At 41.2% G+C, this 22,382-nt stretch overlaps 2 protein-coding genes across 15 annotated transcripts in view; one reads left to right on the forward strand and one right to left on the reverse strand.

The window, feature by feature from the left end:
• Positions 1-8,737, forward strand: part of ABI1 (abl interactor 1) — a 101,144-nt gene extending 92,407 nt beyond the window's left edge. For 11 of the 12 annotated variants that reach the window (XM_032473715.1, XM_032473717.1, XM_032473719.1 and 8 more), the window contains 2 exons: positions 3,004-3,189; positions 6,769-8,447. In XM_032473715.1, the coding sequence (XP_032329606.1) occupies positions 3,004-3,189; positions 6,769-6,944 (362 nt within the window). In that variant the 3' untranslated portion in view covers positions 6,945-8,447. Of the gene's footprint in view, positions 1-3,003; positions 3,190-6,768 lie in introns of all 12 variants that reach the window. The other variant, XM_032473718.1, reaches the window with a different exon arrangement.
• PDSS1 (decaprenyl diphosphate synthase subunit 1) overlaps positions 8,726-22,382 on the reverse strand; it is a 37,948-nt gene continuing 24,291 nt past the window's right edge. Inside the window, exons 8-11 of one of the 3 annotated variants that reach the window (XM_032473720.1) lie at positions 19,489-19,569; positions 19,271-19,384; positions 12,129-12,209; positions 8,726-9,183 (exon numbers count right to left, since the gene is read on the reverse strand). In XM_032473720.1, the coding sequence (XP_032329611.1) occupies positions 9,043-9,183; positions 12,129-12,209; positions 19,271-19,384; positions 19,489-19,569 (417 nt within the window). In that variant the 3' untranslated portion in view covers positions 8,726-9,042. Of the gene's footprint in view, positions 9,184-12,128; positions 12,210-19,270; positions 19,385-19,488; positions 19,570-22,382 lie in introns of those variants that run through there. The other 2 variants (XM_032473721.1, XR_004317382.1) reach the window with 2 other exon arrangements.

Consider the following 22,382-nt stretch of genomic DNA (forward strand, 5'->3'; position numbering starts at 1 on the left):
TTTTATATTACTACCTGATTACTTTGAAGTTCTGGAAGATATATAGTCCTAAGTACATAATCATAGTGAATGTTACTTGGCAAAATGAAAACCGCCCCTATTACTGAATTGTATTATGCTGAAATAGCTGTTGAGGTTGAAAAGGGAAGGTGGTCTGGTACTAATTTACCTCATTTGGGATCATCACCATGCAGACACACCTCAGAATGGTTTGAACAGATGGGTAACTCACTTGACCAGCCCATCTCCCGGGAGAAAACATTGTGGCACATCCCATCGTGCAGCTCTTGCTGTCTTTGTTTGGTTCCTCCCCACGTGTCCTCCCTTCCTCTAGTCAAGTATCTGTTCATTCAGTACTGCGTCCTGGGCTCTGGGAGGAATATACACATTGGCTAAGACAGAATTCCTACCTCTCAGAAATGTGTGATTTAATGGGCTTTTTATAAAACATTTAGTTTCAGAGTGTTGAAATTTCTCAGCGTAAACCAACTTCATTGCTGACATTTGTTTTAGAAACACTAACATGTTTAAACATGTGAATTAAGGTAAATTGCTGGTCCCTAATGGTCTAAGAGCTTAAAAATTTAGTCTGCAAAAATTTAAAAACTAAGCCAGTTCAGCCTTCGATCTGCCTTACAGCCAAGATTTTTTTTAAAATTTTTTCTTTTATAGCCAAGAATTTTTAGGAAATATTTTTAAATAGCCGTAATAAACATCCATTTGGTGTGCCCAAAGCTCATTGATTAGCTTTTTGGTAACTCCTTTTTAAATAGAAATTCAGTGTTAGTGTACATTATTCTAGGCATGTGTGGTCTTTGCTAAAGAGACCCATAGTACTGTTTTAGTACATATTTCATATGTTCTTTCCCCCAGACATGAACTTGAGTCAGTTTTCCTCCGTGTGCTCCAGAATGCCCAGCTTTGGCATCTGTTTTCTTTGAAAGCATGTTAGGAAGATTTTTGACAAACTGCGTTATCGATTTCTTAAATATTTTATGAATTACAAATTTTCTGTGTTCTCTTAAACATTCACTGTCTTCTGGCACTCAAATTGGTGATAATGCATGTAGCAATTAACCCTATTAATAAATGTGTTTCAGTTTAAGACATGCGCCTCTAAAAAAGCAGTATGTTTACATCTGTTTACGATTAACATCAGAAGAGCGTTTTTGAACTAATTATGCATGGTGCTAGACAGAGTATTATGCACGGAGAATTACATTGACCAGACTTGCCCCTGTGTATATAATTTGAAGACAAGCCAATGTAGATTACCAGTAGCTAGACATAAAGACAATTGAGTGAAAACACTATAAACTAGTACGTTATGTATAAATCAAGAGTAAACGTGTACTTTAGGAATTCAGGTAAACGTGTATAATCTATATATTAAGCCATGAGGGATATGAGCTGTGGCTCTTTGATGTCAGAGTGGATTCATACCCATTTTCTTCTCTCAGTAACACTAGGAAGCTTCATGGAGGAAGAGATGGGCAAAAATAAAATGGGTCCAAGCATTTGATGGAAGAAGAAATTGTACACCAGTTTGAGAGCTATGAGAATGAGCATCAGCACAAAGGATTTTTTTCTCCTACTAGGCTTTTTCATCCCTCAACAGGATAAAATAGAAATTACAGAATTAAAGTGGTTCTCAAGCAGAGCTGTTAATCTGCATATGTTTTAAACCTAGATTGCTTGATTATATTCTCAGTACATTATTCGAAATAGGGTGTAGAAAACATTAAAACTTATATTACAAATAGATTATGACCATTTTCTTTATTCACGTAAATAGCCCCAGGAATTGGCATGAGTTAGTATGTTGGTGTTCTGATTTCTCCCCTACAGATACTATATAATTTCTATATCAATTTGTATCAAAGCATTTTCATATGTCTAACTTTTAAAGAAATTTGTGAATCAAAAATGTAAGTTAAGAGTTAGTTGTGTTCCATTTTGAATTCCTTAACACTGGGAGCTTTTGTGACCTGGTGTCATAATAGTTCACTGAGCACAGTTCTAGCCTGGCATTTTCCCATTTCACTGTTTACACCTTGGATTATTTAAATCACACACATGCACATACCACAACCATCTAGAATTTGAGGTATGAGTTGTTTTTATTGTTTTGCATGATATAAGTTCCTTTCGGGTTGTTTTTCTTTTTTTTATTACATCTTCCTGCAGTACTTTATTTTTAAAATCTTTGTTGTGGATGTATTCTTAGAAGATTGGATCTTTAAGGATCTACTTTCTCCCTCAGCCATTCTTAGTTTCACCAGCAATAATGTAAAAATCTTAGCTTGCTTTCTATGTTTAACAAGTTGATTATGAATACAAACATTTTAAAAAATAACGAAATTTTCTACTAGCTTGGAATTACTTAATTTTTAATTTCATTTTCTCTTGTTAAAATTTAAATAAAAGAATAGAAAATGTACACATAGAAGCAGACCTAATACCACCAGCTCTTTTTTTTCCTCCAATAAAGCAAACAGAAATAAATACACATCCACCCACTGGAGACGTATTTCTGTGGAACTAAAGATAACTAAAAGCCAAAATCAGTAACATGATTGTGCACAGTAAATGGATATCAGACCATTAAAGTAGCATTATTCATAGTGTTTACTGTAGTCCAAGTGACGAAGGTGCCAAAAGGCAGGCTAACTAGAGTGACATTTGTTCTGACCTGACCCTTGGAGTGAGGGAACTTCCTTACTCCTATAATTCTTATAAAAAGAGACATTGTTTCCTAACCTCTTGCATTCATTAATTTGTAGCACTTCCTAATACCCTTATTTTTTAGCTCATTTTATTATTGCAAAAGTATTCTTAAGAATAGTAGAAGCTTTAACACACCGAGCTTTTATTTCTAATCACTGCATGTTTTATTATAGTGCATGCCGTATATGATGAATTAGAGCTTTCTTAAACTCTGTTAACTGGTGAATTTCCACGGAGTGTAATTTCTGATTTAAATTAATTCTCTGAACTCTTTAGTTGCTGATAGTCCAACTCCACCACCACCACCTCCACCAGATGACATCCCCATGTTTGATGACTCTCCCCCTCCGCCGCCGCCGCCTCCAGTGGATTATGAAGATGAGGAGGCTGCCGTGGTCCAGTATAATGACCCATATGCAGACGGGGATCCTGCTTGGGCCCCTAAGAATTATATTGAGAAAGGTAAGGCACTGTCATCCCTGAATTGCTGTAAAGGGAAGGAACTAAGTATAGTGTGTAAGAGCCATAAAGAACAGCTAGCCCGGTGCTTCTCCTCCTTTTGAATAAGCTTATCAGCCACAGTGATTTTAGCTAAACTTTATTTCCTGTACATTCCCAATATAAAGGGAGAATTCTTTCTTAATATTTTTTTTTCCAATTAAAAAAATAATGTTAGATGTCCTTTTTCAAATGACATACGCTTCCAGCTGGAGATGAATTTGCCTGTCCTGCATTTTATAGATGAAACAACTAAGGCACAAAGATGGAGTTCAATGATTTTCTTCGTTCATCTACTTAGATTTATATGAACTTTATATATATGTATATATATATATGATATTTAAAAGAGTTTGTAAGCTTTTATAATAAAAATAGAACACTTTCACATCTAGATACTGGAAAAGATGTTGGTACTCTCCATAGAAAAAGCCTCAATTAAGGTTTGCAATTAGTTAATCTTGTAAAAAGAGAAGACAGTTGCTAGAATTTCGTCTCATGAAATTACGTGTAACTCATGTCCAGATTTACCTACATTACTTGAAATTCACCGTAATAATTAAGAAATAGTGGGTAGAAAAGAAACAAATCCTATTTTTAAGAGGGTTTGTTTTTCATCAACTCTGTGCTATTTTAAAATCTGTATTTGTAGAGTTTTGAAAAATGCTTGTAATTTAGTTGATCACATTTGATTGCCTTTAAATGTATTCCCTTCCATTGGCTTCACTGGATTAACTGACTTGAAGCAAGTAACTGTAGCCTTGAAACCTGAGGCGCTCCTACCTGCTCAAGGTTTGAATATGTGGTTGAAAGTCAATGTGCTGTTTGTTTAATATTTTTAAACAGTCAATATTCTATGTATTGTTTAGGAAGTCTTGAGTATTCTAAACATACTCCACATATTTAGATTCTCATGTACCTTGGGATAGAGATATGTTGTGGTTATTTTGAGGGTGATACACTTGAGTAGTCTTGAATTGTGTTTTTACCCTTACTTTCTGGCTTGGAAAAACAAATTTAAGTAACTATGAAAATGGGACAGTTATATTTATATAACTTAACAAATCTGGAATGATACAAAGGTTAATATACTTGGTAACAGAGCAGGATTTAAAAATCTCTTCACAAATTGAAATAATGAGTCTTAAACGAGGAATCATCACATATTTTTTGTAAAAGACCAGATAATATTTTAAATATTTTTTTAAAGTTAGAAATTGAGGTATAATGACATAACATATTAGTTTCAGGTGTACAACATAATAATTTGATTTTGTGTATACTGCAAAAGGAAATGCTTTAAACTTTGCCGACCATACATTCTTGTCACAGCTACTCAGCTCCACTGCTGTAGCACAAACGCAAGCATAGACAATACACAAGGGAATGGATGTGGCTGTGAACCCATAAAATTTTTATCGACAAAAAGGCATTGGCTTGGTTTTGGCCTTGGATCATTGTTTGCCGACTCCTAGTCTAAATCAGAAAGTTGATATTTGGTAGGATTATATTTGAAGCCTTCAATGGTCACCTTTATAAATTACAAGATGATTAAAACCTGGTTTAATACTTGGATTTCAGTTGAATATATTAAACAGTATGACATGACTGCTCCAAAAGCCAGATTCTTAGGGTCTGTCAGCTGAACTTTAACCTGATGTGTACAAATCTGATCATATTCATTTCTGTTAGAGTACCACATTTTAAGATCTTGCAAACAAAAATGTCTTCAGAGGAGAATATTTAGAAAGCTGAAATATCTAGAAAGTGCATCTATAAAGAGAAACAGTTGAAAGCGTTGTTTCTAAGCTGAGGAAAAGAAGATTTCAGAGGGGCTAGATAGTTGTTTTCAAATTTGTATCATGTAGATACACAGAGATTAGAATATTAGGTTTTGGTTCCAAAGAGCCCTCCAGCACATACAGAAAGGAGTGTTTAGATCTTTACGTGGATTAAGATTCTGGAGAGTAGAATGGACACTGAATTTTTAATGGTTACTCAGTAGTGAGAGTTGTTGAGAATATAGACATTGGGGGAGGGGAGGTTAGGTGTGACTAGATTTCATCACACAGGGGACTTGGAAAACAGAAACACAATTCATTGGGCTCAGTTTTTTTTAATCAGCTCTTTGTGTAAGTGGAACTAAGAACATGAGGAAATAAAATTTTCATTCTGCTGAATGATTTAAGGATATCAGGCGTTGTCATGACCAGTTTAAGTCATCTATACCACTCAAGATGTGATTCCTAATACACAGACAACAATTACCAAAGTTAAAGAATGATTATTAATATTTGGCAAATCAATAGTTAATTGAACTTTTTATTATTACACAATTTTTTCTTTTAACTAAGGGTTTATCTCTAGCAATCACTCAGTTTTCTTGGGTGGTTATTTGGCCAAAAATACCAGGATAATAATTTAATGTTATTTATCCTTTATGTTTTGGGGTTTTTGAAACTGGATATATTAATTAGCTTGTAATCACAATACTATGATTCTGCTTCAGGATTAAAATGGAGGGGAATGGACTTGTTGAGTTTACTTAATGTACTATTTTGTGAGGGGGAAAAGATTGCCTATTTTAATTTAGCAAATGATGCTGTGCAGAAGTACCTCAGGTCTCTTCCTTATTATAATTCACTGATTCAGAATAATTCTAGGGAGAAGCCGTCTTTCTTAAGGGAAAGATAAGTTCCAGAATATCTTAAATGTCTTAAAAACTCTATTTTAAGAAAAAGACTATATGAGGTAAAGTAATGAAAAAAATATATTTTATACCACTTCACATATACCGGAAAATTACATGTAATTTCAGAATTATTGTTATAAAGGCAGAGGGAAGGAATAATTAAATTCATAAACCAATAGTTTGGAAGGCTAGTAATTTTTTGATGCCTTTCCACGACTGTTGGCAAAGGAAGTGGATATTTTGAACTCAAAATAATCACAGATACCATGGAATTGCAAAACCGTTCTCTAAATCTTAGTGAGTCTTCACTCACCTACTTCCCCTTTTAAAAAAAATTTCTGTTGACCTTTACGGTGTATTTTTAAAAAAAAGTCTGGGTAAAGCCCATAAATTACATGAGTATTTTCCTGGGATGAGTACGATGAGATTGGCCTCTCAGTGTAGGGTGTATTTTCAAATTAGGGAACTTGAGTTGTTACCTGATTGGCTGTACAGCTTCGCTCACTAGTTATTTTGAAAAATGGTGCTTTTGCAAGTGGTTGGCACTTAGTAGATATCTGAACAAATGAACGGAAACATCTAATAAATCCTAAAACTCAGAGATGTTTCCTAAATAGATTGGGAGAGACCATTGATTTCTGTAGTCTAGCTGAATTGTCACTTTGGCCTGAAGATCAAGCCAGTGATGTAAGCATGTGGTGGCCACTTGACCTACCTGAATGTATAGACATAAGAAAATAAAGAATATTCATAGACAGTTGGCTTTGCTGTACTGTTAATTGGCATATTTTAGAATTCAGTGGAATGTTGGCTGTAGCGCACCCACGTGATATTTTGACTCTTCTCCATAGTTGTGGCAATATATGATTATACAAAAGACAAGGACGATGAGCTGTCATTCATGGAGGGCGCGATCATTTACGTGATTAAGAAGAATGACGACGGCTGGTATGAAGGGGTCTGCAACCGAGTGACTGGCCTGTTCCCGGGCAACTACGTGGAGTCAATCATGCACTATGCTGATTAAGTGCTTGCTTTTAAAGTAGGTTCTTCTCATCACTCAGTCATACTGTGGGACCATTATGGTTAACAGAATCGTCTTAAAATGTTTTAAAATGTGCCCATATTTTCAGGACATGCTGTTTTATTGGTATAATTGAATGTCTACCTGTAAGCATAAATCTTGGAGGCAGTTTGGGTATTGCTAATCAGCAATTCACACAGGAGGCTGTCTTTAACTGATTATGCTTATATACTTACTTACACATTGTTAACTTTATGACCAGCCTAAATATTCTGGGGGTGTGGGGTATACTATTTAACAAATCATGATTCAGATCGTGCCATTACATGTCTCAGTGCAGCATGGTTACTAACGCTCTGTCAGACTAATAGTAAAATCAGAAACCTTAAATGCTGGTGCTGGTCATACTTTTTGTTTAGACTCTCATTCTTGAAATATACTGTTTGTTTATAGCATGCATACAAATTTATGTATTGAAATATACTTAAAAAAAATCCAAGATGCTTCCAGTTTGTGTAATATTTACTTGGAGTACTCGTACTTAGGTCTCTTGAAACGAATTGAGTCTCTAAGGTCTCCATGTGAAACAAAACAAAAAAAGATCTATCTGTAATGTTGTAATTTGTACCTAAGTTTTTTAATGAGTGAATTTGCATTATAAATTTTTTCATTCATAAATACATAAGTGAACCAAAGGTTTTTGTCCTTTCCTTCACTGGTTTGCTTTAAAAAATACTAATAAATAAAAGATACTGATTTATTGCAGAATTATGGTTCTATTTTCTCAATATATTAACTTGGAAAAAAGTTTTAGCCTTACCTCAACCTGTCCCAAAAGCAGTGGCTGATTTTTACAGATTTAAAATCTGAAATGGTTATTTACAAGTCAATCTACTGAATTCCTTTTCTTAAGTAACTTTTTCAAAGCTAAGAAAATGTGTCCAAGTGCACATTTCTGTAGGTAGAATTCTTAAGGATTGCTCTATCAGTCCTTCAGTTTTCCAGGGGACTGCTGTATACTGGTTCAATGAAAGGAAATTACACTTCTCTTTTACCTATTTCTTTTTTCTAAAAGTGGATGCAACTGATTTTTGACTAGGCACTATTTAAACTCGTTACCTGATACTAGTGACATAAAAATATTCTAAAAATAAAATAATTGGGGCAAAAAGGTGGGCCATGTATTAATCATTGAACAGGGAGGGAGATATACCTGACCAACAGATTTGTATTGTCTTGGTATAATTGAAATGCAACACATGCACTTTGTGTGTCTCCTTTAATTTAAGGGTTAGAGGGATGTCTTCTCATCGTGTGTATAATTCTCCATTGCCTGGGATATTAAAGTAGAACACTCACGTGTGGGTTTCTGTGTATTGAGATTTGTTTGGATTTTAGATTACAGTTATGTACTGGGCGTTACAGACTTAACAACAGCATAGTGAATGGTAAGACTAGTGCAAAACGTTTATTTCTGAAAATTAAAAGACCATTATGGCTACCAAATCAGTGTGACTGTTGCTTATGCATTTTGCCTTTGTTAATTCTAAACATGATTTCAGTACCACTAGTGATCAGCTAGCTACCTGCTTCATTTCATTTTTTTTGAGTGGATTGTTCTCTTAATTTTGTATATAACCTGTTGGCTAAATTTTATGTACAGTCTTTTATAATAAACCATTCTCCTATGAAATTTTGGATACTGTTAAAAAATCTAATGTGGATTGAAATGTAGACGTCACAATTTTATGATCTTTACCTCTATGGTGAAACAAGATAAACCATTTGAATTTTAACATTGATTATTTATTTGTGTAATGGCTTTCCATGTGGATATTAACCATGTAAACAATACCACATATAACCGTCAACATACCTCGATTAGAGTTTACAGGACTAGAATGACCTTCAGATGATTGAAAGTAAGTACATTTAAAAAGGTTTCTGAAAAACTTTGCCAATAAAAAAAAATCCCATTAATAAGGTGGAAATGATTTTTTAAAATGATTTTTGGTTCTCTGCACATGAAGCAAAATATATTCCACAAAATTCTGTAGGCACAGTCTGGTAAAATAGCTGCCAGAAATAACAGAAAGAGTTGTCATTTATCTCTTGTGAGCACAATTTCCGAAAGCTGGATGAGGGCCTCTCTCTCTGGGGATGGTCGAAGCTTGCTGATCTCACGTACTGCTTCATGGCTGTACCGCTGGGCGAGGTAGGTTGTCTGCTGCACACCATCACTCTGCAGGACAGCACAAAACACAACAGAGGTGCACACGTCACCCGCCTGGGATCAGCTCTCAAATTCCTGCTCTAATGAATTAAAACCTACTTTTGAGACCTGGTTAGTAAAAAGCCAAACTCTCATGTTCCCCTCCAACTCATGGCTTCCTCTCCCTACATTTTTAGGCCTCTTCTCAGACTGAAGCACATTTTTATTCTATTACCATGCAAAGGAACAAACTCATTAATAAAATAACTATCTATTTCCTCTTAGTTTTTTTGGGGGGGTAATTAGATTTATTTTTATTTAATTTTTAGCAGAGGTACTGGGGAGTGAACCCAGGACCTTGTGCATGCTAAGCACACGCTCTACCACTGAGCTATACCATCCCCTACTTCCCCCTATTTTTAAGTATTCAAGTTTTTTTTTTTAAAGTTTCTATGTATATTAAAATTTTTAAGTGAAACAACCTAAAGTGAAAGTTGAGGACATAGATACATAATATGTAAAAGTATAAAAGAGCTTACAATGAAAATCAACAGTTCCCTTCTTCCAAAGGCACCAAATTTATCTGTTGGTTTCAGTATTTCAATTAATAATCTGAGTTCTTAATCTATTGCCTTTCTGCTAAGACAGACAAGGATTCAGCCCATGACCCCTCTCCTAACCTGCCCAGATTGTTGCCTTTAGTTCTTCCAGTGATGACGTTTGTCAAATTCTGTAGCATCACGTCCGGCTTCATCCTGCGTGAGGACAGCAGCCCCCCTGTTCTTCCCTCTAAGGTAACTGTACACTAGAGAGACTCACATTCCATTCTGTTCCATTCTGTACCCTTGTTACCCTTGTTTTCATGTTGGCTCCTTCTGAAAGCTAAACTAATAAAAAATTACTACTCCCATTATGTAAAAACGTTTACTGCAGAATCAAGACTTGTACTGTGATTTTATTTCCTTCTCTGTGGTTCCATCATTCAGAACAGAATGTAAGATCATGGTTGAAAGGCCTCTGATGTTCTATACCAAGTGACACAAAATATGACTTAAAATACGACGCATTTTAGTTTGCTCTGCTTTCCTGTACGAAAGGCCACTGCCGCATGTAACTGCCTCCTTTTCTTTGTTACCTTGACTGCTTTCCAGCTCTGCTGTGCAGCTGCCATCTCAGGAGGACTTTTCATTCAACTTGTTGGTTCATTCCACTCGTTTTAGTACCTACATCTTTCTCTTTTGGTGTTTCCATATTTTTGTTGCAGTTTATCCACAGATAACTTACCCAGGATATGTGCATCGGAAGTCAGCTTTTTAGTTCTTAAGTGTGGTAATGACTCCTGCTTCATACCTACTGGGCGGTTGGACTGGATACAGAAGTCTAGTCGCTGCCTTCCAGGGCCCGGGGCTTTGCTCTACACTGAGCAAGTTGTCGTCTCTTTCCCTTTTGTTGGTGACTTTTTTTCTTTAACTTTTGTGTTTTGAGTCTCTTCCTTAAAATAGTTGTTACACGATTGTACTGATCGTCTTAGCTTTTTTCATTTTCTTCCACTGCTGTTTTCATTTTGGAAGACTTCCTCAGTGTCACATCCCAGCAATTCTTTGGCGTTAGTTTTTCACATTCATTTAACATTTCTAAGGGCTTATTCTTTGTTTTTTTTAAAAATACTCTCCTGTTCTTGCTTTATGAATGCAGTATTTTTGAGTCCTGTTTTTTTCCCTGATTCTTTCTTTGACTTGGTCTCTTTCATGCAGTGAGCTTCAGTCAACTGCTTAGCAGTCCTCCTAAATAAATCCCAGTTGTCTATTCATACTTAGTGACAGAATAGGGCCTAGGAGCCCTGTCGGGGGAACGGAGCTAGAATTTACAAGTCTTTGGAAAATTTGCTTAGAGAACATTCCTGTGGATTTTCTTCCTAAGTGCATTTCTGCGCAGACTTGCTGGAACTTCACTGTTTGGCACAAGAGCTACAATTAATTTCCCTCTTTTCGGTCCCACTTCTTACTTCGGCCTCAGTAACACCTTTATTTCTGAAGCCGGAACCGCTCCCAGGTATGTCAACTCCATCAGCTCCGGCCCCCTCATGCCGAGTTTCCTATAGTACTGCCAAACTGCCCTCTAAGGGAGGGGGTGTGTATAGCAATTATGATGCTCAACAGTATAGTTAAAAAAAGAAATACATCCTTTGGAGAGGTTTTGCTCTGTGGAAATTTAAAAAATCTGAGAGGTAATTATTTGGATTCTTTCAAGAATTAGACTAACAACAGATCTCGGATCACAGCTGCTTACTAACAATTGCTCACTCCATCTCACTTGAGATCTTTTGTCTCCAAATGACTTTGGATTTGTTTTGGAAACGGCTCATTCTCAAGATAGTCATCAAAACTGAAAATATGCAAAGAGATCTGGCTTCCACAGAAGTTCTGAGGATACGTGGCCGTGTATCAGAAATAAACTTTAACCTTCAGTGGCTAAAGCTTAATTTGCATATGTTGGTTTAAAAAAAACTGCTTTTCAGTTACCATTTCTTAAGTCACATTCATAGCGGTTCAGTAGGACGGACTAGGAAAGAGCAGTTTTGAGAGGTCTCCTGGCGTGTGGCTGTGGCAAGGATGAGGGCTCGGACAAGGAGGGGTATCTGGGTGCCTGGGAGCAGTGTGGCTGCTGGGATGGGCGTGGGGAAGACTGCTCCATACCAGCGGGTCTTGGCCCAGACTGCATGCTGCAGTCACTTGATAGCTTCCAGAAAATGTTAGTGCCCAAGCCCTACCCAAGACCAATTAATAAATCAGAATCTTTGGGAAGAATTCTAGAAGAAATATGAATTATATAAGTTTTTCCCTCTCAGTTTCTGTCAAATCAAGAATTGACCAAACTTGATCTTGTATCTAATATTTGTTACCTTGTTTGTTTGGTTCAAGAGCTCTGCCACACCATACCTGCTCTTGTCTTTCTTCTTTTAGAAATAATCTCACCTGTAACACATACTGTCGCGCTCTGTCCACGTCTCCTGGTAAACTGAACCGTCTCATTATCATGGCGTTCATTTCTGGGAACTAACGAGAAAGAAAAAATCTGTTTAATGCTCTTGGGAAAATCAAATGTTCAAACACTAGTTTGTAACAACAGAAAAAAACCCCACAAAGGTGATTAAATGTTTAGATGATGGGGCCGGGGCTGGTGTGGAGATGGAGGGAGTAAACTGTAGCAATGAAAGCAGCAGAGGGGCGGAGCCACGATGGTGGAGTGGAGACTCACAGCCCACCCTCTCCCACAAATACACGAAGAATTACATCTACAAGCCCAGTGAATCGCACAGAACACCTGCTGAACTCTGGCAGAGTGTCTCTCGTTTTCAAAATACAGTATTCTCACAAAATCCGATAAACAAGTTTATACAGTAGACCACAGGGAACCATAGTCAATATCTTGTAGTAACATGATGAAAAAGAATATGAAAATGAATATATGTATGTTCCTATGTGACTGAAGTATTGTGCTGTACACCAGAAATTGACAACATTGTGAACAGACTATACTTCAATAAAAATATATTAAAAAAAAAAAGGCAGAGCTAAGAGGACATCTGTTTCCACGCCCGGGACGAGCTGGTGTGGCATCGATCCGTGTTTATTCTGCCCTTCTGTTCTATCCTTGGTCCAACGCCGAGTTAAGAAAGACAAGGAACAAAAGCACATCCCTAAAATCTCCTTATTGGGCTTCTGTGGATCTCAAACTTAAGGTTGCACCAGAATCACTGGGGGCCTAGGGGCCCCCCCACCCCTGCCAGTTTCTAATCAGCAGGGGTGGGGCCTGGGTGCACTTCTGCTGTGTCCTGGATGAGGCTGATTGTGCTCCTCTCTGACAGCAAATCTGAGAACCACTGGCCTAAGATGCAGGTGGGTCTTCTGCTTTTCCTACTAAATGGAGTGACACGTGCCAGCTACCACACAGAGCCCAGAAATAAACCCACAGACCTATGGTTAATTAACCTGCAACGAAGGAGGCAAGAATATACAATAGAGAAGAAGTCTCTTCAGTACATGGTGTTGGGAAAGCCGGACAGCAGCATGTAAATCAATGAAGACCGATCACGCCCTCACACCATAACACAAAAATAAACTCAAAATGGCTTAAAGACTTAAATATAAGACACAATAAACCTCCTAGAAGAAAACATAGGCAAAACATTCTCTGTCTTAGATCTTAGCAATGTTCTCCTAGGGCACTCTACCCAGGGAACAGAAATAAAAGCAAAAATTAACAAATGGGACCTAATTAAACTTACAAGCTTTTGCACAGTAAAGGAAACCATAAGCAAAACAGAACAAACTATGGGAGAAAATACTTGCAAATGATGTGACTGACAAAGTTTTAGTTTCCAAAATAAATAAGTAGCTCATACAACTTAATAACAAAACAAACAATCCAATCAAAAATGGGCAGAAGACCTAAGCAAGCAATTCTCCAGTAAAGACATACAAATGGACAATAGGCACATGAGAAAATGCTCAATGTTACTAATTATCAGAGAAATGTAAATCAAAACTACAATGAGGTATCACCTCACACCAGTCAGAATGGCCATCATTCAAAAGTCCACAAATGACAAATGCTGGAGAGGCTGTGGAGAAAAGGGAACCCTCCTACACTGCTGGTGGGAATATAGTTTGGTGCAGCCACTATGGAAAACAGTATAGAGATTCTTCAAGAAACTAAAAATAGACTTACCATATGACCCAGCCATCCCACTTCTGGGCATATATCTGGAGGGAACTCTAATTTGAAAAGATACATGTACCCCAGTGTTCACAGCAGCACTACATACAATAGCCAAGACATGGAAACACTGTAAATGTCCATCGACAGATGATAAAGAAGTTGTGGTATATTTATACAATGGAATACTACTCAGCCATAAAAGAAAATAAAATAATGCCACTTGCAGCAACATGGATGGGCCCAGAGATCATCATTCTAAGTGAACTAAGCGAGAAAGAGAGAGAAAAATACCATATATCACTTACAAGTGGAATCTAAAAACAAAAAAGAAAAGAGGACACTAATGAACACATCTACAAAACAGAAAAAGACTTGCAGACATAGTAATCAGTCTTACAGTTACCAGGGAAAGGGGGTGAGAAAGGATAAATTTGGGAGTCTGAGATTTGCAAATGTTGGCCATTACATATAAAAATAGATAAAAACCAGATTTCTTCTGTATAGCACAAGGAACAATGTTCAATATTGTGTAATAACCTTTAATGAAAGAATATGAAAATGAATATATGTATATATATGCGTGACTGGGACATTGTGCTGCACACTAGAAACTGACACACTATAAATGACTGTACTTCAATAAAAAAAAAATCTGTATTCTACAATATTTAGCAACAATTTAGGAGAACTATTTGCATTAACAGAATCAGGAAGCCAGGACCGCAAGCCCTTCGCTTTCTAGAATCGAGCTCCAGTCCTGGCACTGCCACAGCTGGTTACTTAACCGCTTGGGCCCCCGCTTCCCCATCTGTATCATGAAGGAGCTGAGCTATGTGAGCAGAAATCCGTTACTTCTAATCGCTTTTGGGTCCCTGAAATAAAAGGTAAGACGTCTGGTCCTGGCCACGTCAGTGTTTACAGCAGTTGCCAGTTCTTCCCTGGCCATGAGCCTGAAGGATGAAATAAGTTGCTGTCCTGTAACCAGCAGCATGGTATTAGTAATCCTAGAGGAAAAAATAGGTCACACATAGACAGATCTCAACTCGATGATGGCAATGAGGAATTAAGAATGTTCCTTCCAGGGCAAAGTACGCATCAGAACAAAGTTCTAAACACGTAGAGGCTGCTAATAATATGTTTATAAAATTTAAAAAGGCAGCAATTGATGAGTTCTTAAATGAAAACCAGTAGTTAGTTTTAGTTACTGGTCTTTTAAGAAGAAAATTTACGAGGTGTGGGGGAAATAAAAAGAATAAAACTTACGTTTCATTACCAGTCGGGAAAGCTAAACTGATTAATTTTAGTGGTAAAAAGTCGAATCCGTAAGACGTGTCTTAGTTTTTTAAGAACATATTTCAAAACTGGATTTCTAGAAGGCTATACATCCTTAAAGCTAATGTGCTACTGTCCTGGGCATCTGGTAAAATTATGTTGTTTACGGTAGATGAGCTTTTTCTGCAGTGCCAACAACTGTGTAAAATGTGCTGATTGGGGTGGTTTCTGATTCCTTTTACTATAAAAAGCATTGAGAAAGCAAAGTTTGAAAAAAAATTTTTTGCATTAAGTGTGACTATATCCTTCCTTTGAAACATGTTGTGTGTGCAATTTTAATATGCAAATATCAAACTTCCCCCTGGGCACTCCCTGTCCCCGAAATGTGCACAAGGAAATGAAAAGCGTGACAGGCCGGAAAGACACCAGCCTGCCTGCAGATTTACTGAGGAAGAAGAAGATCCTTGTTTGCCTGGGCTCTGTTGTTAAGAGTCGGAAAATCACCTGTGGACAGATCAGATTCTAACTGTGAACTCTGTCCATTAACTAACCACAGAGGGGATCAGTGAACTGTAGTGAGCTTATCACTCAGCCAAGACTTGGGTGATGATGGCACCAGCTAGTCACACAGTAGCAGAAGCCTGGGCAGCTGGTGCAGGGGCTGGTGGTGGCGGCTGGAAGCCGGACGACAGGCTGACATTTAGGTCTGGTGACTGATCACAGAGAGAAGAAAAGCACAAGAAAGGAAAGATCTTTAAAGGGTATTTGAGAACTAACGTAATCACCCCTCAAAGAGAAAACACTTCTATTTGGTTTCTGAAGATCTTGAAATCCAACCTATATTCTTTAAAGGTCTATTTTAACACGCAGGTTTTGTTTCTGCAGACAGTATGTGTACATGGGCGGACACGGTCGCCCCTGCGACCTCCCCAGAAATCCGGCAGCTTTTCTTAAATCCTCTGTATCACCTGTTATCAGGAAACTCCCTCAGAGAAACATCAGAAATAGTGAATTCCAAAGAGGGGGTTTCTGTCAAATCGCTGAGTCCAACAAACTCCAATATCAAGACAACCCAGCAAGCTAAACGAGAGAGGAAAGGTGGTTTCCCAAGGTTGCTGGTCTTGGTCCAGTGAGACTCAATGTTTGTAAACGGAAAAGTTCAAAGACTAACTAGCTTGCAAACAAAACTCACCTACCTCTGGAAAGAAATTACTGACATCTTACTAGTCCACTAAAGGGGCAGGTTACCGACAACAGTGAGAGCCGACCCAGAGCCTCTTCTCTGCGTGTCGCCAGTGCCTTTCTGGGTCCCTGCTCTGCGGGGACTCCTGGAGCTCAGACAAGCCCATCAGGCACCAGCACTGGCCACCATGGGCGGTGGCAGGAATTCCGCATCATGTAGCAAAGTGAGTGCTGGTCCTAGAAGACATGGGGCATTTATTGCCCAAGGTGCCATTTACCAGATGTTTAATTTTGGCCAAGTCTGAGCATCTCTTGCTTATTTGTAGAAGGGACAGAACACCTACCGCAGAGCAGAGCTGTGAGGTCAGAGAGAACATCCAAACTTTGCAAACCGTAAAATCATTCAATGGAGAGACTGCACATTCTCATGTTAGTTTTGGAACTTGTTTTACCCCAGGTCAACTTGAGCCTCATAAATCTTTTGACAAACAAATTTCTGACTAAGAATCTAACTTTTGATCATGTAATCTGTAGCAGAGCCTAAACTTGGTGTTTTATTTGAAAACAACACACGCATTTGACTCACTCCTGGCCCACACGCTACAGGACAGAACAATCAGTCTGCTTGGGAAACAAGCACTGTCCCGGGCTGCTTCCCGCTCGGCCTCGTTCCGTGTCCCTTCTCTAAGGCTGCGGTGTGCCTTTAGCTCCTTTTAACTCCTTTCCCTACCGCCTTCTGGGCAGACGGGAGAAGCGGTGAGGGTGAGTGTGTGCCCTGGGATGCTGGCCTTTCCCAATGACACACACAGAGCTGTGGTTTAGGACACTGAAAACTTCTGTTTGTTCCTTTTCCTTGGTTTTTTTTTTTTTTTTTCCCAAACCATCATTTTTAATCTCTGTAGATAACCAACAAGTTAATCTGGAGGAATGGTCCACCTGCCCGCTGAGTTTGCCCCTGCACATCTGAAAGCAGAGTTAGTCACTCTCCTTTGTGTAAAGGAGGGCAAAGGGGCTCCTTCTGAAGTATGCTCGAAGTGAAGCACAGTCAGCAGAGGCAAACGTTCTCAGTCACCGTAAGGTCAAAGCAGGACTCAGCAGTTAACCTGGCGTCAAGGGGCCTGTGACAATTATTTACAGTTGTTGAGATGTTTAAGGGCACAGCACCCAGTGCTTCTCAGTAGACTGTGGCTTCTTTAGGGGACAGCGTGTTCCTCAGTTGCCCTGATGACCGGGGCCGGGCTGAGGGGGGCTTCCTGGGCGGCGGGAGCTCCGTGCGCTCCCCCAGCTCCTGGCTCCTCGTTCCCGTCTCCCGACCAGGCCTGGGGAGCTCACTCTGCGGCCACTGCCTCATCTTTCTCATCTCAGACGTGCCTTACTTTCCCCTGGCTCGTGAATCTTCTGTTTTTTTGTGGGTTAATGGTAACACAGAAAATGTCCCTCCCTCGTGCGTTTAATGCACACGATTTTGCAGACTCTTGTCAGAATCTGGTACTCGTATTAATACTTTTCTTGAGGTCCGCGCTGGCGAGTTAGTCTCTGTAGGAGGAAGAAGCTGTTCACGGCACCTCTCACCTCTGCCTCCACGCTGAGAGGCTGGCGGGAGCCCAGTAACCAGGACAGATGTCTCCTTGTGGGGTCGCTGCTCCAGCACCTCCGCTCACAGCCCTCATCCCTCAGTTGACGGCTGTCCACTGACGTGTTGCCCGAGCTAAGCCGGCCCGACCCCGGCCCCCGGCCCCCCAGCTCCCCAGCCTTCTGAGAATGACCCTGTTTGCGGCTCTGCGAGGTAGTGGATGAAATACCCCCCCCCCCTTTTTTTTAGTTTTTTTAATGAAGTGGGGTAATTAGCTTTATTTAGTTAGTAGAGGTACTGGGAATTGAACCCAGGACCTAATGCATGCTAGGCATGCTCTCTACCGCTGAGCTATACCCTCCCCCTCTCCCCTTTTGTGTCAGAAACTGATCAAATGTAAGGTCGCTGGTTTCTAGAATATCAAAATGGAATCATGGAGGTCTTTGGAAGACGCGATTTATCTGCGTAAATTCTAAGAGGAGGCAAACTCTCTAAGACTAAAAGTGACTAAAATTTGAGGCCAAAGAGCTAATTTTTAATTTCACGGCATGGTGACGAACATCTCACTGCTTTGCTAAATGACAAATTAAATGTTACTCAGATAAAAATCTATTAAAATGATGTCCAAATACCAGCTAATGTCCCACTTCTTTCAAACAGCACTTGGCATGGCCAGAGGCGGTGTGGCCTGGGGCCAGGGCAGGCTCTGGAAACGCCTGCCTTGTGAGTCACGGCAGCGTCTTTGAAGCTCCCTGCAGCTTTTCGTCCATAGGAAGGAGACTGAAGGCAGCTGTACTTACTTCCTGCACTGACAGCCCCCCGGTCTTGCAGGAAGGAGGGACTGTGTGGTTCCAGGGGTGCCTTCCACTGACGTCTTGACACTTTGCGGCCAGGGCCAAGGCACTGGGAGCTGCAAACAGTCCCGTTAGACTTCTGGAACTGGAGGATTTCTCAGGCTTGGAAGCCCTTCCTGGGCCTTTTTAACGGGCTTCTGAGGCACACTCAAAGTCCTGTCCTACAATCAAGATGTGGAAACCTGCCACCCTGTCAGTGCCCCAAATACATGGAAGCACTCTTGACGCCTCCTTAAATTTAGCACACCGCTCTTAGTTTACATAGTCTCTCCATGAATATTATCTCAGTTAATCCTCACAACGACCCCAGGAGGCAGCTGTCATCTCCTCAATGTTACAGAGGAGGACACAGGTGGATCGCAGAGGCACAATGACTGGCCTGGACACCCCGGTCCCTGTGCCCTCTTACAGACGCTTCTCCATCTCCTGCGAGACCTGCCCGCCCGCTGAGCCCGGAAGGAACTGGTTCTGCAGGGCTACCTGGCAGCGCATCCAGTGAGTTCATAAAACCTACCTGCTGACAAGCAAATAAGACAGGGCCGGTGGCTAAGCCGAGCTTCAGGTCGGCCGATGTTGGTTTGCCCATCTGGTCAGAACACGAGGTGAAGTCCAGGACGTCATCTATCAGCTGGCAGGAGGGAGAAAGGGTTGTCGCGGGCACCACCCCGCAGCGTCCCTGCCGCCCGTCCCACCGCACCAGCAGGCTGCCCGCTGACCAAGCCGAGGACCAACCTGGAAAGCGATGCCCACGTTCTTTCCGTATTGATAGGCAATGTCATGTACCACTGGGTCAGGGCATCCCAGGACAGAGACCTGAAAGAAAGAATCTGGAGATAAGACGCTGGGTGGCAGAAGCAGGGCAGCCAACCCCCGCGTGGACGGAGCCACACATCCTTTCTCTTAGGAAAAAGGCAGTGAGGCTGGATGATGCTACCAGGAGACCAAACACGTGCAGAGTACCTGTGCTTTTAATGAAAGGATTTCTGCCTCAGATTGTTTTCTTAAACTTTAAGAAAACCATCCTTTTCCCCCTGTCACAGGGTAAGCCGTGTTTCCCACCATGCAGAAAAACCCAAGAGATGACTGGACCAGTTCTGCTGTGAGCCTTTTAGACATGCAAAAGAAAGAGACTCCAATAATGTGAAATGCTGGCTTCCAGGACCCGGCAACCTCGACAAACTGTTGGCACTATTTTTATTTTTCCATTGACTTACCCTTATTTTAGAGATAGACATCTAATCTGATGTAATCACACACAGGAAATTGCTATCCATATTTCCCCATTTGCAGTCCTTTCTTACAGTCATCTTTGGTGATTTCACTTAATTTGAAATGCAGTTTTTTTCCTGATGCATCTGTAAGAGCCTCAGGCCTCGAGCTTCAGACACATACTATTCCTTCATTCTCAAATGACTTTCCTTGGTCCTAAGGTTTCCAGATTTCTCTCACAAGAAGTTAACTGCATAAAAACATTTTTCCTCTTTTCAGTAGGGGAGAAATAGGACTTCTAAATCTTTGGTAAAACTCCAAAAAGTCAGCTGGCACCAGCCACTCAGCACATTTCCTGCTGCTCTGCTAAGCATGCTAAGCAGGCCAGGCCACCCTGCAAAGGACAAAGATGATAAAAACCAAAATGGGGGCAGGAGGGACACTCCTCTACCGGAGGGGGCAGGTAGGTACTGACCCACAAGAAAGTCAGATGGGGCTCCTCCGGCCCTTCTGTCACTGGTCCCTGACCTCAGCCCCCACCCCTGGCTGGGACCCTGCTTGGCTCAGGCATCAGTGTGCCAGGGGGTGAGGGCTGGGCTCTGCAGCTGGCCGGCGAGGGCGGCCCCTTAAAATCACCACTGTGACCTTCGTGTGTTAGTGAGTCTGTGCTTCAGTCTCCTCATCTGGGAGATGTGGGACCAAAAGCACTTACAGGCCCACACGTGGTGCTGCCGGGAAACCCTCCCTGGTATGTTTGCTGTTACCGCTAACGGCCCTCCTCCTCCTGGCGCATTTGATGCAGGAACAGGACAGGGCGGGTGGCCCACGCACCTCTGTGAACAGAAGCCGGGGCCCATTCCCTGCTCAACCCGGAGGATGTCTTTGACGACGTAATGACTGAGTGCATAATGTCTGGCCAAACGTTCTCCATAAAAACGCACACGTCATAAAAGGTCAGGCTGCCACTTAACTTGAGTGAATAATAAACTCAACTGCTTTCAACAGCAAAGACCTCACCCTCGTGGGCACCGCCCCGCGGGCTGTAAGGAGGGATCCCCCTTCCACGAGCGACCCTAGGAGACCACACGCAAGACAGCCTAGACGTTTGAGAGAAGTCAAGAAAGGCATCAACTCGGCTGAAAGGATGAGAGGGGCGAGATCTGGGCTGCCTGGGAAATGCCGAGCTCCGACCGCAACGAGACCCCTTTCTAGACAAAAAAACCTCACACGGCGGTTCCGCAGCGCGGGTGACACCGTTTCCTCCACACAAAGCAGCACAAAAATACAACCTTCCTTCCTGAGAAGTAGAAGGTTTTTAAAACCCCATTCTATTTCTAAACTCAATGAATTAAAATTTATGGAGTACGTAGGACGGGCACTTTACATTCTCTCAGTTAAGTCTCACGACATCCCATAAATATTTCTTCTGCGGGTGACGATGGTAAAAGCTAACAATTCCTGAGCTTTCTCACGTGTCCCTCACTTAGGAGGAAGGAGCGGAGGCACAGAAGGTGCCAGGCGTTGCAGGACCAGGAAATGGTGGGATCAGAGTTGAACTCCAGTGGATCTCCCTCCAGTGACTGCTCGCAATCACCAAATTCATAACCTGGATCCAGTCACACAAACCCAAATAGAAACAACGTAACTTGTACAACTTGGCTTGTAGTCTTCAAAATACCAAGGTGATATAAGAAAAAAGAAATACCCAGGAATTACCATTAAGAGACTAAAGACTCAGGACAGAGAGGATCAAGACGGTGGAGTAGGAGGCCGAGGAGCTCGCCTCCCAGCACCAAGCCTATCAAAAATACACTGACATGTGGAACAATTCCCACAGAAAACCAACTGGAAACTGGCAGAAGACCTCTTATACAACCAAAGCTGCAAAAAAGATCTCTACATAACTGTGTAGGATGGGTAAAAAAAAAAAGAAAAAGGCATCAGGATGGGACAGCGTCCCTAGGAGGGATGGTGAAGGAAGGCGGGAAGGTCCACAAAGGCAGGCCCCTCACCCAGGGGAGCCCCCTGTCTCCCCGGAGGTCCACTGGGACGGGCAGAGGGGCTGGAGGGGCCTGACTCCGCTGGGAGGCGTGCGCATGTGCCGACTTGCTAGCTGCAGAGATCCGCACATGCGCACTTGGCTGCCGCAGGGCCTTGTGCCTGCGCTTCCCGGTCCAAAAGTCAGGGGGCGCTGCTAGTATCAACGGCGGCTAGGGGCTGAATCTCAGGGGTCTGCCCAGGAGAGGACTTTGTCTAGTTGCGCAGACAGCCCAGAGGGCCTGGGGTATGGTCCACGAGGCCTATTTTTCCCTCACATATGGTGGGGGTGGGTCCAGCAGTGGTGGGCCTGGCATCCACAATGGGTGATGCTACAGAAACGCACGTCTTGAGTGGACAGCCCCTGCGAGGGGTAGGGC

This window comes from Camelus ferus, chromosome 35 (assembly GCF_009834535.1).
Source record: "Camelus ferus isolate YT-003-E chromosome 35, BCGSAC_Cfer_1.0, whole genome shotgun sequence".
Classification (NCBI taxonomy): Eukaryota; Metazoa; Chordata; class Mammalia; order Artiodactyla; family Camelidae; genus Camelus; species Camelus ferus.